Source organism: Tauraco erythrolophus, chromosome 28, assembly GCF_009769465.1.
Source record: "Tauraco erythrolophus isolate bTauEry1 chromosome 28, bTauEry1.pri, whole genome shotgun sequence".
In the NCBI taxonomy this organism is placed as follows: Eukaryota; Metazoa; Chordata; class Aves; order Musophagiformes; family Musophagidae; genus Tauraco; species Tauraco erythrolophus.
This window is the reverse complement of record NC_141492.1, coordinates 3,865,260-3,882,740: the sequence shown is the minus strand read 5'-3', so window position 1 is coordinate 3,882,740 and position 17,481 is coordinate 3,865,260. Positions and strand designations below refer to the sequence as shown.

Sequence of the window (17,481 nt, the reverse complement as noted above, 5' to 3'; positions counted from 1 at the left end):
TGGGAAACTTTGTTCATAATGGAAATTTAAGCAATTTTACTTACAGAATGTGTTTTGACACATAGTTTGAGTCCATGGAATCTGAGAACACAATCGTTGAATCGTGTAGTAGGTTTGAAAAATTAAATAACCTGATTTTTAATTGGAATTCTTTACTCTTGCAAAGAAGTAACATGAGGACCTTCACTAGATTTTAGTACCACTCTAGAAAATTGGACTTTTTTTTTCTGAGACACTGGCAAATTCATGCACCCAGAGTTTAAGTATATTCTCATTGCATTCTTAACTTTTCCGCTGACATTGAATATGACTCTTTAGAACAAAACAAAGTCTTTTGGTAGCTCAGATTTCAAGTGTTTCTAGGTTCCAGCTTCAGTTTATGGAACAACAAGAAAAGCAATCTTTCTGCCAACAAAAAGCATTTAAATTTCCAAGAAACAGAGCCCTTAGAACTAAAGTTTTTCTCTTAATATAAGCCAGTAATTTAGTAAACACAGATCAGTGCAGCTTTTTGTGTATTTGATTTGTTTCACTGCAGTCTGCTGCTTTCCTCATTAATGCCTTGGATCTAACTGTCCTTCTAAAAAAGAAAAAAAAAAAAAAAAGATGTTTTTAATGAAATGACAGATAGATGATACCTATTTATAGACTTCTTGAAACCTGGACATGTACAAAAAAATTGCTGTTGTATCAAATGACTTGTCATTCAGTACGTTACCTGTTTATGGGCAATCTGTGCAGGATTCAGTGGCATCAATGAACCGTTGCGTATTTCTCTATCTAATGGTCAGTTATGCTCCTGAAAATTTTACTTTTTGCTAACTATTTGTAATAATGCACATCCATATTTTTCCAGTTTTCCAGTGAATCACTTGCCTTTTTTCCTTTTTGGGTTTTTTTTTTTTTAACTCAGCACTTCTGACCACAAAAATGTAACTTATGTACCATAAACAAGTCATAATTGGGACTCTCATAAGCTTTGGAAGACTTATCCCAAGATGTAAGCTATATAAGTAAAACTGTTTTCTCAACATTAAAAAAAAAAAATAAATACCCAGAGGGTTTGACCAAAGCTTATTGTATTTCTGAAAATAGTAACTGTTACTCTCCATCTCAGCTATATGAACTTTTTGAATTCTTTGAATGAGTGGAGATGTCCTGCTTCCATTTGAGTCTGTCTTTACTGTATCTGGAAAAAAATAATCTATTTAAAATCTTAATGAGCTTTTAAATCTTACATCATTTAAACGAGTAATGATAGTAGGTTTTCTTCATTTTAAAAGTAAAATATCATAAAACGTGTGGCGCTTTTATTGTGCTTCAGTAACACTGAATGCAAAGGTCCTCATCTAAATTTTGCTAGCAATGAAAGCAGAGGTGTTGTTTGAAGAAAAGTAATTTTAAAATACTCTTCTTTTTTTTTTTTTTTATCAAATCATCTGAAAAATTGTAGTGAGAGAAATAAAATGAGGAATTGTGAGCATCCAGAATCACACAGATAAAGCGTAATTTAACTAAATTATAAGTAAATAAGAATTGGGCTTGGGTTGAAAGAAATTGGACTTGAAAGCAATTCAAATAGGCATATTTATTTAAAAATACAGATTATGGATACAATGCAGAGTGGAAAAGGCAGGGGTGGGGACCCATAGTGCAGTACCTGTGCAGCCAGGCATGTATTAAACACGCAGCGAGCTGAGTCTTAAACGCAGCTCAAAGTTGTGTTTAATATTCGGTTCAGTGTTTTAATATTTGGTTCAGTATTTTAATATTCAGTTCAGTATTTTGAGCTGGTCTGGGAAAGTGCAGCGTGTCAGCTGGTGCAGCAGCGTGTTTTGCTGTGCTCAAAGTCACCGTGTTGGGGACCGCAGGGCAGTTTTGCAGGATGCATTCAGCTGAAATTGAATCTATAAATTCCATGTAGCTTTCTCTTCAAAAAAAACCCCAAATAACATGTTTTTCTGAACATTCAAAGAAAAGATAGTACAAAGTAAATTTTAGAAGTGGGATATAATGCAAACATTTGCCTGCAGCTGTGCGAACGCTTCTGTTAACATCTTCAGCAAATGCTAAAATTAAATCGTAGCAGATTATATTTTAGTTTTAAACTGTTATGATTTTAATCAAATGTTTTAATATTTTGTGCAAAAATGTTCAAACGAGCAAACTTTTGCATACTTCAGTGGTGAATACTGAAATATAATTTTGGAAAACTTTGCTGCAGTGTACTTCAGTGTGTTTTGGGAAGCTCAAACAGGCTCAGAATGCTAAAATGTGTTTTATTTCCTCAGTGTTTTCTGCTGAAGTCAATTGGATTCTCTTACTTTATTTCTTACTGGAAAAACTCTGCACATGTTTTATGAACAGTAACAGAAGCTCTTTTTGTAATTTTTGATTTGATGATGAAACTTCTCACAAATCAGCAGTCTCCAGAGTCATCATTAAAACCTCTCACCCTTAGCAGGAAATACTACAATAAAACACTCTGCAATGGAATTGCACAAGAGTAAATAACACTTTTTTTTTTTTTTACCAGCTATTTACTGTTCTTAAAAATGGATGTAGGTTGCTGTGCTCCCAAACCACTAACTTGCTTTTTTTGTGTTTGTGGAGTTTTTGTTTGGCTCCAGTCCTCTGGCCATTTTCATACACAACTGAGACATGGATGCAGGGACGTGCAGCCCAGATGAGTTAGTTTCCTGGTGGGAGGAGGAAGAAATTAAGGAAATAAGTTAAAGGCTGAAGTGAGGAAATCAGTGAGTCAATTTTTATCTTAATCCAGAAGAACTACCCTAAGCCAGCTTGGTATACTTGAGTCATGTATTTAATAAGTCTGAATCATTGTATTTTTCACATAATTTCTTCTAGCTTTTTGGGAACTTTATTAATTTGTTTTCCATTTTCATTTTGTAGTTTGGAAATGAAGAACAGCAGCTGGCATGGGCAAAGCGTGAGAGTGAAAAAGCAGAGCAAGAGAGACTAGCTCGGTTGCGGAGACAAGAGCAAGAAGACCTTGAGTTGGCTATTGCACTCAGTAAGGCTGATATGCCCAGCTCTTAAACAGGTTCTTTGGCTTCACCCTGTCCGAGGGAAACCTTTAAACGTGGCTTTTATAAAAATACTAAATTCTTGGTTTATGTTGTGAGAATAATTTTAGTCACCTTCAACTCTAAACAAGACTGGCTGGTTGCGTCAAGCTGGGCTCTGTGTGGCTTTTCAAGTGCATATTATGCAGGAAACGCTGTATAAGCTGTATTATATGTTCTAGATAAAATTTACTGCTTGTAAGAAATTTAATGTATGATCCTAAGATACTGAAAGCAAAGTTTCTTTATCTGGAAGACAACGTTGCATTATAGTAAACTGCAACTTGTAGATCTGGCTTTTATTACCCGAATTCCATTGTTTTTTTGAGGCTGCAGTATGAAATTCAAAGAAAATGTCATAAAAAGATAATATTTATAGAATTAGCTTGTTACATTTATTTAATGATTCATGGTAGGCTGATCAGTACGTCATCTATGTCCAAGTCTTCAGCATAAGTTCCTTGTTAGATGGTCCCTTTTTGTCCAGGAGATGTGGCTTTTACAAAAGAATCTGGCAATTTATACGTAATGAACTGTATAAAATACTGTTAATTCGAAGCCTCTATAGATGAGCAGTTCTTCTAATTTAAACATCTGTTTGCACTGGGTTTTAGTAATTGTGACGTTGTAAAAGAGGGAGTTAGTTCAGTTGTAATAAATCAGACAAATAATTGGGCCATTAAATCATTAGGCAAAACGGATTGTGATACAAGTTTGAGTGCTGCTTTCATGTGAAATCAAGCAATGGAAAACTTAACGGAGCTTAAGCAGCGTTCATCCCTACGACTCATTTTACTCTCTTTTGCTCCAGCTGCCAGAACATAGACCTTGTTATTTGAGTTGCCCAGCTGACTGTGTGAGACAGTCTTCAACTCCGTTTCTTTAATTCCGTCTATCGTATCTTACGGTGTGACAGATCAAACACCATTTAGCTGAAATAAGGCCAAGTTGAAACAGATTTTATTTGCCAAATACGTGTTCATGCATAAGTTATAGAAGTACTGGTAGACTGGATTGGCTTTAAAATCCGGCTTGTAGTAGTAGGTCCAAGTAGGAACAGATTTTATATACACCTGTAGGACTCAATGCTTCCACCTGGTAAGGATAACAGAATGTGTTTTACATGTCATATATAAAATTAGTCCTTACAATAAGTCTGTGAATGATTTACTTACTAAAAATGCCTTTTCTGATTACAGGAATCCTAAAACTTCAGTTGTCTTTGCCTTGGACTTTTGTGACTAAACAGAGTAGGCACCTAGCACAAAATTTTAAAAATGTCCTTAATGTGTATCTGCTTTCCTGTTCTTGGTTCTGTAGGAATACAGAGCTTAACAGTCTGTGGTTTTACTGCTGCAGCCCTTATCTTACAGCTTTTTCTTTATTTTTGGAAAATGTGATATTCCTTCACCATCTTTAATGTGTTTGGGTTTTACATCCTTACTTGCTTACTTTTATTTTTCGTAATACAATGATAGTGCCTGTTCACGGAATGAAAGCAATCTTCCCCCATTCTGTTGGAATTGCCTTATTCCAGATGCTTTCCTTGCACAGGGATAAGAATCAGATTGGATCGTTTTTATCTTCCTAGTAGTTTTCAGCTCTGAAACGCAGCTAAGATGTGGCGTTTGTTGTCTCAGGCTTTTGTGAGTTGGGTTTCAGGAGTCACAGTTCCCTGGTTGCTGTGTCTGCCGTGCTGACGGTGCCACAGATAATGTGAATCTTTAATTCCCCTCAGAAGGGGAGAAGATATATTCTAGTATCAAAACCAACCATACAGTGATCTTCAATGTCATCTCTAATGACATCCTGTGAATGCAGTAGGAGGGGTTTCTAATATTGCAGAACCTGATTGGAAATCCCTTCCCACTGTAGTAATTTTTCTCTAAAATGCATTGGATTAAATGATCTAACATACTAAAATGCCAACAAATTCTCTTTTCTGTTGGTGTACAGGACTTGAAGTCTCTGAAAGCAAACTTGGGTCTGTCTGTAGCTAACGTGAGGAGGTAAAGCTTTTGCTATGAAAGAGCAACTTTCAAAATTGAATGGCAGGAGCATTCTCAGTGAAGTTAAACAAATTGTATCCGTGTGTAAGATTCTCCTTTTCATTTTAATTTGAGCCTAAGTCTTTGTGGTGTCTCCTCTGCTACAATAAAACCCCATTCATGTGTTTTTAGAAAGGAAAACAGCTTTTGGACTGCTACTGGGATGATGTCACTCCAGTGGGACGGGGTGGATGAGCTAAATAGCTTGATTCATTTTCGAAGTTATGTACCATAACAAGACTTTCTGCTGCTTTGTCAGTCCTCTGAAATACTGTAATTTATCGTGCTTCTAAGGCAGTGAGTCGGTGTTTCCAAGACGTTCAGCAGGAAGCCAGAAATGTGAATTAATGTAACATTCCATGTAGCGTTAGAACTAATTGCTCATCTTCCTAGTTCCTTGTTGACTCGTTCTTCATATTTGCTTGGACAGTAACAGAAGACCAAGCAAACGAGCAAGGACAGAACGTGTCCTCTATGCACAGTGTAGGAGATTTAGTAACCTTAGGCTTACTGAAACACTCTCGGTTCAAAATTTTAGACACTGCAGTAGAAAAAACACTTAGATTTCTCCCTGTTGTATTTAATAGTTTTCCATATAAAAAGGAGGATTACCCCCATTCTTCCCTTATGCTTGTAACCCAGTGTTTTGTAGAAAACCTGCACTTGTTCTTCTAAGGCAAAACTTTTATCGCAAGACATCGACCATCTTCTTCCTCCAGAACAGTGAAATTTAAAGCACAAATAGGCCTATTGCTATTTGGGCAGAGAAAATATGTACAATGCAAGATATATAAAATGTGAGTATACACAATGCATATACAGTGTACATTATGAGATCCATATTATTTGTGTCCGTGTGTGTGTATATATATATAGAGTGTAATGTATAATGTAATAATAGTGTGTGTATATACTATATATGTCCACATACTATGTCTAGGATATAGTTACTCGTGCTGTACATAAAATGTGTATATACAAAGAATATGTAGAATATGCATAAATATTCTATATATTAAAGCTTGTGTCTATGTATGTATTCTCTAAACAGAGATGGATACAGAAATGGGATTTTTACAGAAGTGCAGATTAAATCATGGCTCTAAGAATTTCAAAGTTCTGGTGAAAGAAAAAAAAAAAGAGAAATGACTACTTCTAATAAATTTGTTTCAAGATTTATTGGCATGAAAACCTGTGTTTGCTGGCTGTGCCAAGTGTGAGAGGGAAACCTGGCAGAAAGGAGGTATCATCTGCACTGGATGTGATTTCACATTCTTTTGTGTTTTTTAAGTGTCGTTTGGAAACGTAGGCTCAATTTCTGATCTTCTTGCACGTGATGGCCATGTCAGCTTTTCTTTTTCCTCTAGGCTGAGGCTATGATTTTTCTCCTGCATTTGCTTGTATTTTTACTTCTCTCTTTTTTTTTTTTTCCCCTTTTAAAAAAATTACTTTTAAGGAGCTGTTCACACACATACACACCCGCAAACAGTCACACGCAAAGGAGGAAAACATGTTTTTCTTGCTTCATTCCAGTTATGTAGGTTGCACATAATTGTCATCTGGATTTCAGCTCTGTTTTTCCTCCACTTCCACCTAAGCTTTTCCTTCAGGAGGAATGACTCTCCATTGCATTCTTGGCTTGGAGGAAAGAATGGAGGTGATTCTGCTTTCTTCTTGGCTACGTTATTGGACTCTGTGGTACATTGAGCAATCACAAAGAGTTTCGTAGGCTTTTATGGTGGCACATGTGTGTTTTATGCAGAGCATCGTCACTGCTGGAATGACTCATGGAAAGCCCTGAATTGCACACAGCACCAAGGCAAACAGTTAAAACAGGAAAGACGGACAATTATTCACGTTGAACCTACGCGTGCAGACTTTGCATGTAGGACACAGGTATTGAATTACCCACATTATCCTTTATAGACCAGTATGTTCATGTTTGCCTCGAGTGGTTTCCCTAAGTTACATTCAGATAGTCTTGTTGTAAAACATACCAGTCATTCTGCAATAAAAACAGGCTCATAAAAGTAGTACTCCTATAATACTGCTGTATGAAATATTTTTATATTGGCAAATTTTTCCTTATGAAATCTCTGCCCTGTGAGGATCATCAGTCCTTACTGTGTTTTGTTTCATGCTCAGAGTGTAGGAAATTCCAAGCTGGGTCTGACTGTGTAACCTTTTTTTTTTTTTTTAATCCTGTCTGCGAAATCTGTTGTCAGAAATTTTGTAGAAATTTTTTTCTCATCTTATGCTCAAAGATAATGCACTTTTCTTGGATCCTTCTTATAATCCTTTTGGGGTTACTATTTCTTCCTTAGTGTTTCTCCATTGAGAAGAGTATTTATTCTGTAGAACCGAGGCCCATGGAATTTTGGTCCAGGTAGAATTGTTGCTTTCCCTCGTGTAAGAGTTTGATTTCTCCTTTTTTCTGCGTTTTATTCCTCCCTCTCAGGAATTTCATTTCTCTTTAATCCTGATTTAGAGTTGAAACTCTGTTAAAGTGAGTTGATCTGTGCTAATAATGATCTAGTTGAAATATCTTCCTACACCGGTGGCACAGCTAAGGTTTTGGTGTGTGTCACCCATTGCATCTCTGTAGACTTCACAACAAACATCTTTTCTTAGAAAGGAATTTTGCTTGGAGTATGGTGGAATCATAGAAGATTTATTTTTAGAGTAAATATGTTAACTATTATTCATTGACACACCTGTTTTATCAGTTGATATACTGCTCTTTTTACTTGAAAGTTTTATAAATAAAGGCTAATTTGTTATAAAATGGAGTTTTCATTTTTCCAACTTCTGCCTTCCCCCTTTAAGTTGAACTTCAAAAGGAAAACTCCTGGTGACTGTGGTTCCTTCTGCTGTTACAATTACAGAGTGCTCTTCTGGTGTCCCTTTTAATATGACGGTCTTTAGTCTGACCTAAAAAAAAGGTGGAAACACAAAGTGGAAACTGCAATGTTGACCTGGATTTGACTAATATCTCCAAATATGTACATTATTGTAGTTATATTTATCTTTCAAATATCATAACAAATTGAAAGGTATTTTAATTTTAACCCATCTCATGTGTTTATTGTTTAATATAATGAGAGAAATGTTATTGTTTAATATAATAAATGAAAAGTTACTTTTTGGAGCCCTGAGACTTCGGCGATCTTTCTTTACTACTTTTTGTCCGTGATTTCACAAGCTTTTGTGTCAAATCTGTGAATCTTGCTGGGAAGAGCTGCTTGATTCTCCATTGAGAGCTTTTTTTTCTTTCGGCTGGTGCCCTCTACGCACTGTTTTCCCTTCTGTCCTTCCCCTTCTTCCTTGTCCCAGCCACATTTGGTCTGTACAGACCAGTCAGAAAATCCGATGCCGCACCCTTTCCAAAACAATTCGTGTGCCGCAATGCTAAACATCCAGGCAATTTATACTGGGAGGGGTTAGAGGGATCACCAGAGACAAACCCTTTCTGTGTGCTGGAAAAACACACCTCACTATCGCACCATTCGGCATTATTCACTTTGACTCATTATTCTCCCGTCTGTTTGGTTTATTTACTCTGCTTCTGCACACACTGGCGGGGTTAACAACAGATCTCCAAGGCAGGTTTCTCCTGAAATTGCTCTCCAGCAATATTTTTAGTACGTTGACATTTTGCAGCCAGGCTTTGACTGCAGCGTGTCGCAGGCAGGCGCTGCGTCCTACCCAAGCTCTCTCGTCTTGTGGCGCTCCTCTTTGCGTACAAAACGTGGGTCACAGCTCCGTGTTTTGCTCCTGCTGAAGTTTTTAGAGTCTGACATACGCAATGTTCTCATCCTTAAACATTCCCAAATACCTGCCCGATCTCCCTTGTCCATGCCTGATCCCTGTACCAGGCATTGCGTAGAGGCCAAGAGGCTCTTCGTTGGGAAGGGAAGAGCAGCGTAGGCGTCTTCTTCCAGAAGAAACATTTGCAAGTGGAATCTGGAACATAAAGAAACTCTAAGCTAGGAGCCCAGCTGTTAAACCTCGAAAACAAATGTAGCATTTGCTGACTGTACCTAAATATGACCCAAGACCAGCGCTGTGAAAGTCCGAGCTCTCGGAGCCCTCGTTGCCATCCCTACCGCTGAAATTGCAGTCATATTTTTCTCGAGGAGGCACCACCGGGAGAAAATTGCTGAATCTCCTGTCTGCTGTACATGACTATCAATTTAGTCACTCTGAGCATCTTTTATCTCCTGTCTGCTTAGCATTTTTTTAACGTAATGACCACAATTAAAACTTTTTATTGGTGCTGATACAGCATCTCTTACACATGCTGTAGCCTTCCCTATTCATGACTTCCCATACCACTTTACCAGCTGCAAACACAATGTATTTCTGCTGTTTAACTTCCCGTAAATGTCCTCAGTCCCAGCTTCACAGAAGGAAACGGCACAGAAGAACAAAGCCCTGTGCTCTCTCTGCCCATCCTTGCACCCGCAGGAGGGGCACCCAGGCATCCTACATCCCTTGTTTCACAAGTGCTTGCGATAAAAAATCACTAATATATCAAAAACCACTTACGCTGTCATCGTGCACGGACTGTAAAAAAAAGTGGTTGTTGGGATTTGAGGATTTTTTGTATGTTTTCTTTTGTGTTTAAGCCTCGGGCTCAGTAGCTTCTCGCCTAATATATTAAATGTCACAGGGAATGTCCAATGTGATATTCCAGATGTTTCCTGATGACATAATGATAGCTCAGAACTCCAGGAATGCTCTGAGCTGTAGGAAACCAAAGTAAAAGCAATTTAAAGGGATACGGTATCTAATTATAAACCTGCAAGAGGTTAAATTCATCTGCAATTTCTGGGTTGCTGAATTTATGCGTACTACAAAGGGCAGAATACTTTTGATTTGCTAAAAGGAATTATAATTGGAGCAGGTAAATAAGCAGGTAACTAATGCTGACTATGGTTACAGAGTAAATGAAAACTTTGTTGCTCCTGCTCTCCTTGTGCTTGGAAAGGTGGTTTTGGTAAAGTTAAAACATCTTCATTATATGAAGCAGCACATGTGACTCATTTTTTGTGTCTACATAAAATATTATAAGATCAAATAGTTGTGGCTGAAAAGTCAGACCTCAAAAGATTAAATCAAGCGTATTTTCTACCGAACAAGTTTAGGATAAATACCTGCCTCCTCTGTGCACTTCAAGTTTAGAGTACCATTTCGAGGCAGAGGCTATTCCCAATCTCACCCTAAGTGATGGGGAATTGGTTGTTTGGGATCAAATAGTACGGAGCTTTAAGGAGTCTCTGGGAACCAGTAAACTGAGCCAGTTACCTCCAGGGCCTGTGAATTGTGTATGGCTACGTGCTTTAGGTTACTGGTGTTTGGCTTGTAAACCCATTCCTTTTCCTCCGAGTCCATGGGAAGCACGTCTCTGAACGGAGATGTGCCTAAGTTGGGCTCTCAGTCATGGCAGAGGGGGGTTCCTGTAGTCCCAGCCAGTTCCAGGAGCTCCAACCACCCTGCCCTTGGCACGCAGGATGAGTCCTGGGCAGGTGGGACCTGTTACAGACCCAGCTGAGTGCGGCTGCTGCAAGGACACGCGGGAATTCTAAGGTTTGTAGATGCCACCAAGGACGTTTTGGATGTTGGCAACGGGGATAGCTTTCTCCCTATTAAATTACATGGGGTTTGGATTGAATTTTCCTCTTTATGTTTCCCCCCAACACTGCTAGTTACCATAGCAATGGCTACATGACTTTGTTGTAGTTGTTTTATTTAAATATAGCAAAAGAAATTGCTAGAGCTTGGGATTCTGGCTTCGAAAATTCAATTTAAGAAAAGCCTAACTGCTACTCTGAGTTATAGGTGCACAAAATAGCTTTAGAAACCACAGAGCTTCTACCACAGAAAACCACAGAACCGCACGATCCTATAATTTGAAGAATGGACAAACTTTTTTTGGCACTTCTTGTGGATGGAGGACCAACGTTTAGAGCGAGCCAATGTTTTCAGGCAGTTCATAAGCGGCTGCGAGTAACCCAAGACTCGCTCAGGCTGAACTCCCCCATCCCTGCACGAGGCGAGCTCCGGCCAGAATTAAAGCTGAAAACTTCCCTCCGCCGCGATCATCTGCAGAACTGCAAATCTAAAATGAACTTCCAGTGGAGCTGGAGGGTTTCTAGGCCAGCCTTGTGCTTTGGGGTCTAACAAAGGGGTCTGACAGCACCCTGCTCGCAGGGTGCCGGCGCGGTGCTGGGCTGCCCTGCAGGGTGCTGGGTCTCCCTGGAGAGCTGGGAGGTGGCTGCACCCGCCGCTGGGTGCTGTTTCAGCAGCAGCAGCCTCTGCGTTACGGTGTTTTCTGAAGATGAGTTCCCATGCAGTGCACATCTAACTGACTCTTCTGAAGTCAGCAGGTGAGAGACAAACCGTCCTCAGCGTAGCGAAACGCCCCGCTCGGAAACCCGGCGTGGAATCAACTGGCTTTAAACAGGGACTCCTCTGGATGGGGTCTCGTTCAGAAATTCTTGCTGAAACTTTCACTAGGAACATCGTGCAGGATTTGCTACTTTCTGTACTCAACATGCTCTATCTAATCTGGCAATCTATCTTGCAAGTCTAGTGAGCCCATCACTGTGGTATCTTACAAGAATACATGTGAAGATCTTGTTTACAACGGACTCTACGTTTCCTCTTATCAGGTTTAACTACAACTTCTTTTCTTTTCTTTTTTTTCTTCTTTCCCCAGTGTGTCAAAATCGAATCCAGGATAGGTGCAGATCGAAAGGACAGGTCGTCGCTGCAAGTGCCCTGGGAGGCATTTGGGATTCTGGGTCTTTTGTGTTAATTAGAACAAAATTACTTAAAAGATGATGACCTGATGGTCTATTATTAGAAGCTGCAGAGCGTTGGTGATTTCCTGCTGGGCAGGGGAGGTTTGGTAGATTGGTGGAATCACATCAACGCACCTTTGGATGTACTAATTTAAGGCAATTAAAAGAAAAAAAAGAAAAGAAAAAGAGAGTTGGCAATTACTCATAATAGAATGTGAGAAGAATGAGATCAGCAACTCTTTCTTTCTGCTACAAGATTATCTCAAGATTCAAGAACCTGCAGTTTCCTGTAAAGACCGCACAGAAATTATCATATATGCCCTCCCTTAAGCAATTAAAATAAAGTTGGTCATGAGATTGTTATTAGTGTTTTGTGCCCCCTGTTCCTCCCCACTTTGAGGCCTGTATTTATGTATTTCCATATGTGATTTTTTAAATATTCCTATACAAGAAGACGGCTTTGCCCCGTTTGCAGTTGAGTCACAACAAATCTAAAAGTTTGGAGGACACGACCTGCTCGTCTTTACATAGTGAGCAACCCACAGCAGAGCACATCTCCGCCGTTGGTCTCGATCTGAGAGTTGGTGGGGAACAGGGTGACATGCAGATAGCAAGTGACCTCTCTGAAGACCTCGAGTGAACAGGAGCAGAGGTAGCAGAGGTTCTGCCCCTTACCCCTAGACTATCCACTGGAGCAAAGGGAGACATGGACGTTCCCATGCAGAGGTACCAGAGGAGGGAGGAGGAGCACCCATACCATTGCGGTGGGTGCTACAGAGGAGCTACACAAGTGGTTGTTTTTTTTTTAAAGGGCTGGTGAATGCAATAACACTTATTTCTGCTTGCAGGCACTGTGCAGCGCTCATGCTTTGCACTGGTTCACCGGCTATAGCTCTTTCACCCTTGTAATTTGGGAGAATACGGAAGTGGCCCAACCAAAGGGCCACCGAGCCCAAGATCCAGAGCCAGAGAAGCATGTTGTGATGCTTCCAAGCTCTCCCCACTGCTGGAGAGCTCTATCTGGGGACCTTCCTGAGCCAGACGTGGGGCCTGTGTGTGCTGTGCACCCACCGCAGCGAGGTGTCGAACCACTGCATCTTTTTTAATTATGTTACGAAAGAGGAGATAGTTTAAGATTGCACTGTATCACTAAAGCCTGGGAATGCCTAAGAACACTTCAGGTTCTTCAGAAAGAGCAAGGGCAAAAGCCAGGTGACTATGGCAAGGTAAGGGTAAGAATTTATTTCAGAAATCCTGTTATAAACACCAAAGGACGTGCTGAAATATGAAAATCTTCGGCTATGGGGAAAGAGAAGGAAATACCTAGAACTGTTGCAACAATGAATGTGCTAATTTTAGAACATCTTTAAGTCATCCTCACTTTCTGGAATTAGATTGTGCAATTTTTTTCTAGCAAATAAATGAGTTTTGTTTTTAATGAAGAAATCTTCAATCTCCCTTATATTTCACTTTGAAAGAGCTATAAAAGTGAAATGTGGAACTCATTCTTCCATGTCAATGATTAGAAGCCCAAAATACATCTGTTCCACATGAACAACTGCAGCCTTTGCTTTCACAGAAGAACAGCTATATTTGTAGTTACACCAAATGTATTCCTGTTGATTTCATTCTTGTGTTTTCTCACTTGTAAAGTCAGAAAAACATCACAACCTTGATTAAAATCGAGCTCCGAGTGTCCAGATGTTAAGGAAAAACGCTCTGATATTAAGCTGAGGCTGCATACTTAATTAACAGTGATTTTGTTTGACAAGTATCAAGGCTCAGCACTAAGCTGTAGCTGTAAAAACAGAGGATCCTCATTAGTGTTTCAGAGTAATTGCCCAGATACACTGTTTGGACTTATGATGTCATCTACAGCTGCGGAGGAGCTTTTGGAGGGGCGGCTCCGTTCGACTTGTTGCAGTTATTTACTGCTCCAGCTGTTGCAGTACCCAGTTGGTTTCAAATGGGTTTTCAGAATCTGGATTCCTGGCTAACTTGTTTTCCTCCAAAATAGTAAATATCTTTCTTCACTCCTGCAGTCTAGGTGAGATTCAAAATTATTGAGGGGATTTCAGGTTTTGGGAATGAGTTATGAAGGTCTTTTAACCTGTGTCGTGAATGTATGTTTAAATTCCACTACTGTTCTATTGGAATTCTGCACTGAGCTCTTGAGAGCAAGGATAATTTATGTACAAGAATGCCTTAAAATAAGCCTCCGTAATTACAAAAATGCAGTGTTTAAATTTATAGTAAAAACCCACACACTGCTGGCAAAACTATAACTGCATCTGGAAAACATTAAGGATGCTATTAAAATAGTCTAGCATAAACTAGAAATGAGACTGAAATTACAGTGTTGCTTACTTAACCATTTTTAGGAAGTGTATTTTGAATATGATCTACTTTCCTATTTGATTTTTTTTTTGATAAAACGCAGTACTGTATCTTGTTTACTGCTGAGAATGAATTATGTGCTCTGTTGTCTATTGGAGAAAAATCTGTAGCTCAGATTTTTTTAAGCGTCTTCTCACAGTTGTTGATAGTTTAAAACATAACCAGGTGGTTGTTGGTGCAGCCATCAGGGAAAGAAGTAACAGGGAGGTCCCAAAGGAGAATAAAAATCCCAGCAATTAAAAACTTGTTTTATTAAAAAGATGAAATGTTTTCAAACATTGAAAAATCACGTTTTTATAAAAACAGAAATAGGCAAAATACCCATTTGTCTTCTATTTACATATACAATATTTCTCACGGTATAAAATTATTTACAATATATAAAAAACTTACAGTAAAATAGGTTATTTTCTTACAAGACATCAAGCCCTGTACTTCTAGTGTAGATCATGGCAAACAAGAATATTATTGCACCTGTGAAACAGACAGTCTAACAATAGGAGTGTTCTCTTAGCCATGCCTTCAACTGAGATCTAAAATAACATCGTTAGCTACAGTAACATTCATTTAATCTCTTCTAGGGTCAACTTCAGGCAGTTTCCATACAAACATTGTCTTGTAAAGCTTAGGACTGGGCAGTTAGAATCAGGAAAAAAAAAAAAAAAAAAGATATTTACAGCTTCTTCTATACAATCTGTATGGAGTCTTTCGGAGTTTACCCTTCACAGAAGCTGCATAAATAAACCCTATTCTCCCGCCCGGGACGGGCAGGTTCACTGATACAGTCACGTCAAATTCTCTGCAGGAGATGACTGGCTAAGTCTCCTTGTGTCAAATCCTCCTCGTTTTCCATCGCTAGAGCGTCGGTGCCTCCCTACGTAGTACCAGCTACAAGTTTTTAACGCTTCTGCACCTGAGCAGTTAAATAACGTCCGCTGTCGGCAGGTCGGAGCCGCTGGGGCTACATGTGCCGTTTCATGTGCAAAGCCAGGTGGTCCGACCTGGAGAACGCCCGGTCGCAGAGGTGGCACTGGAAGGGCCGGTGGCCGGTGTGCTTGCGATAGTGACGGGTGAGTTCGTCGGAGCGAGCGAACTTCCAGCCGCAGCCTTCCCAGTTGCAGTGGTAGGGCTTTTCACCTGTTGGAGGAACCACAGAGAGCGTGACTCAGCGCGGCACTCCCACGTACGGGCAGCATCACATGCTGGGCAACCTTCCGAGTTTATCTCAGCATATCCTTTTATTTGCTACCAAGCCCTTCTGCAACAAGACCCAAGTGCTTTTAAGCCAAATGGGACTGCTCTAGCAATTCCTCTACTAAGCTATTCCCCTTTGGAGAAAGGATGCTGGAAGCCCTTAGAAGAGCTTCTACCTACGTAAGCATAGGAAAACACTTAGGTGTTACAGATCTGACCACCTGTCGTAGCTACACCATGAATACCCCTGGAGTTTAAGAGACTACAGGGTTAAAGCTTAGGCTGCAAACTGTTTTACACAGGCAGCTGTTGCAAGCAGCACATCTCCAGATGAAGGCAACCAGTGGTATTTACCTGTGTGCGTCCTGAGGTGGGCCTTCAGGTGCGAACTCTTGGTGTAAGTCTTTCCCGCAACCCGCGTAGGTGCACGTGTGAGTGGCCGTCCTCTTCCGTGGCCAGGACCGACGTCCTCTTTTTGGTTTGGAGTCCAGCAGCTCCAGAGGAGAGGAAGGAGGGGTGAGCATGCCTCTGGGAGCGGAGGGTTGTAAGGGCAGGTTGTCCTCGAAAAGACCAAACTGGGAGGTGTTCTGGTACTGGAGATGGGGCTGCGGATGGTGGAAGCTGGAGGCCGGGTGGTAGCTTTGCTGGAAGGACACGGAGGAGGGGCACATCATCTGCGTGTGGCAGTCATTCACCATGAGATCGTCAGGGCTCAGCGGGGGCGTCTCTGCCCCAGGGATCTGGGGGGAGTTGGCCACCCGGGGCTGCTCGTAGGCCATCATGCAGGTCGCGTTGCCCTCCTGCTTGATCTTCGGGCAAGCCTGGGGCACCAGACCCAGGACTGGTCCATAATTGTCCATGTCAGGCTCGGGCTTAATGTTCTCAACAAACTGCGGGCCCCCGAAGCTGGGCGTCACGAAGAACCGCCCGTGGACGTTGCCAGGAGGGCAGTAGTTGGAGTCCATCTCGGAGCGGATCATCTCCGGCACGATGCCGGCGTTGTAGGGCGGGGGACTGCCCTGCTCCAGGGCACTGTAGCATCCCGGGGACGGGTTTGTCTGGTAAAAGCCACCGCTCTCCCCCTGGGCTGGGGGGTAGTCCCCACCGGCTGCGCCCTGGCCGTAGCTGTCGCTGCCCATGGAAAGGATAAAATCCAGCACGTTGTTGAGGTCTTCATCCTCTTTGCGCGGGGAGAGGCCACCCCAGGTGCCGGCGGGGGTCTTGGCCTCCTGCTCGCACTTCCACCTCTGGGGAAGAAAGAAAAGGGAGAAGGTTAGAGGTGGCCGTTTGCGGGGAGGGGGGATTAGGGAGAAGCGGGGGCGGCGGCACCGCCGCCCACCCGTGCGATGAGCGCGGCGGCGGGAGCGGGTCGGGACTCACTTCGTGGAGGGTTTTCTCGCGGCAGGGGCTGGCGAAGGTGGCGAAGGAGGGCAGGATGGTGTCGCTCAGGGCCATGGTGCGGCCGGGCGGGACGGCGGACGGCGCGGCGCGGCGAGCCGCCCTCTCCACCTTATAACTCGGGCGCGGGCGCCTTCAAGCCAATTGCAGGGAGCGGAGGAAACGCGTCCCGGACGGGGCGGGCGGGAGGCAGCGGCTCGGGCGCAGCCTAAATTTAGCCCCGGTATAAAAGGACGTGGCGCGGCGGCGGTCCCAGCCCGAGCGGGGCGGAGCGGAGCCGGCCGGCCCCCCTCGCTGCCTTCCCCGCGGCGCTGGGGCTCGCCCCGGGCGAGGGGCGGCCGTGGAGCGGCGACCCCCGGGCTGTGGGTCCAGCGGGGGAACTGAAGGGTCCCTGCCCCCCGGGCGCCAAGGGACCCTCTGAGCTGGGGGGACACTGCGGGGTCTCTGCCTCCCCTGGGGATGCTGAGGGGTGAGGGGGCACGGAGGGGGTCCCGGCCCCAGGGACGCTGTGGACCCTCTCTGACATGAGGGGACCGTGCACCAAGAGACAAC

General features: G+C 42.2%; 2 protein-coding genes across 10 annotated transcripts in view; one reads left to right on the top strand and one right to left on the bottom strand.

The window, feature by feature from the left end:
- Positions 1-6,311, top strand: part of EPS15L1 (epidermal growth factor receptor pathway substrate 15 like 1) — a 43,116-nt gene extending 36,805 nt beyond the window's left edge. For 8 of the 9 annotated variants that reach the window (XM_086627950.1, XM_086627947.1, XM_086627943.1 and 5 more), the window contains one exon: positions 2,914-6,311. In XM_086627950.1, coding sequence (XP_086484076.1) covers positions 2,914-3,060 — 147 coding nt within the window. In that variant the 3' untranslated portion in view covers positions 3,061-6,311. The remainder of the gene's footprint in view (positions 1-2,913) is intronic. The other variant, XM_086627949.1, reaches the window with a different exon arrangement.
- Positions 6,312-14,672: 8,361 nt separating this feature from the next.
- On the bottom strand, positions 14,673-16,998 carry KLF2 (KLF transcription factor 2). The gene is given in 4 exon segments (XM_086627816.1): positions 14,673-15,474; positions 15,886-15,940; positions 15,942-16,778; positions 16,912-16,998. Coding segments are annotated over 4 exon segments (1,143 nt in total). The 5' UTR covers positions 16,987-16,998; the 3' UTR covers positions 14,673-15,298.
- Positions 16,999-17,481: the final 483 nt, after the last annotated feature.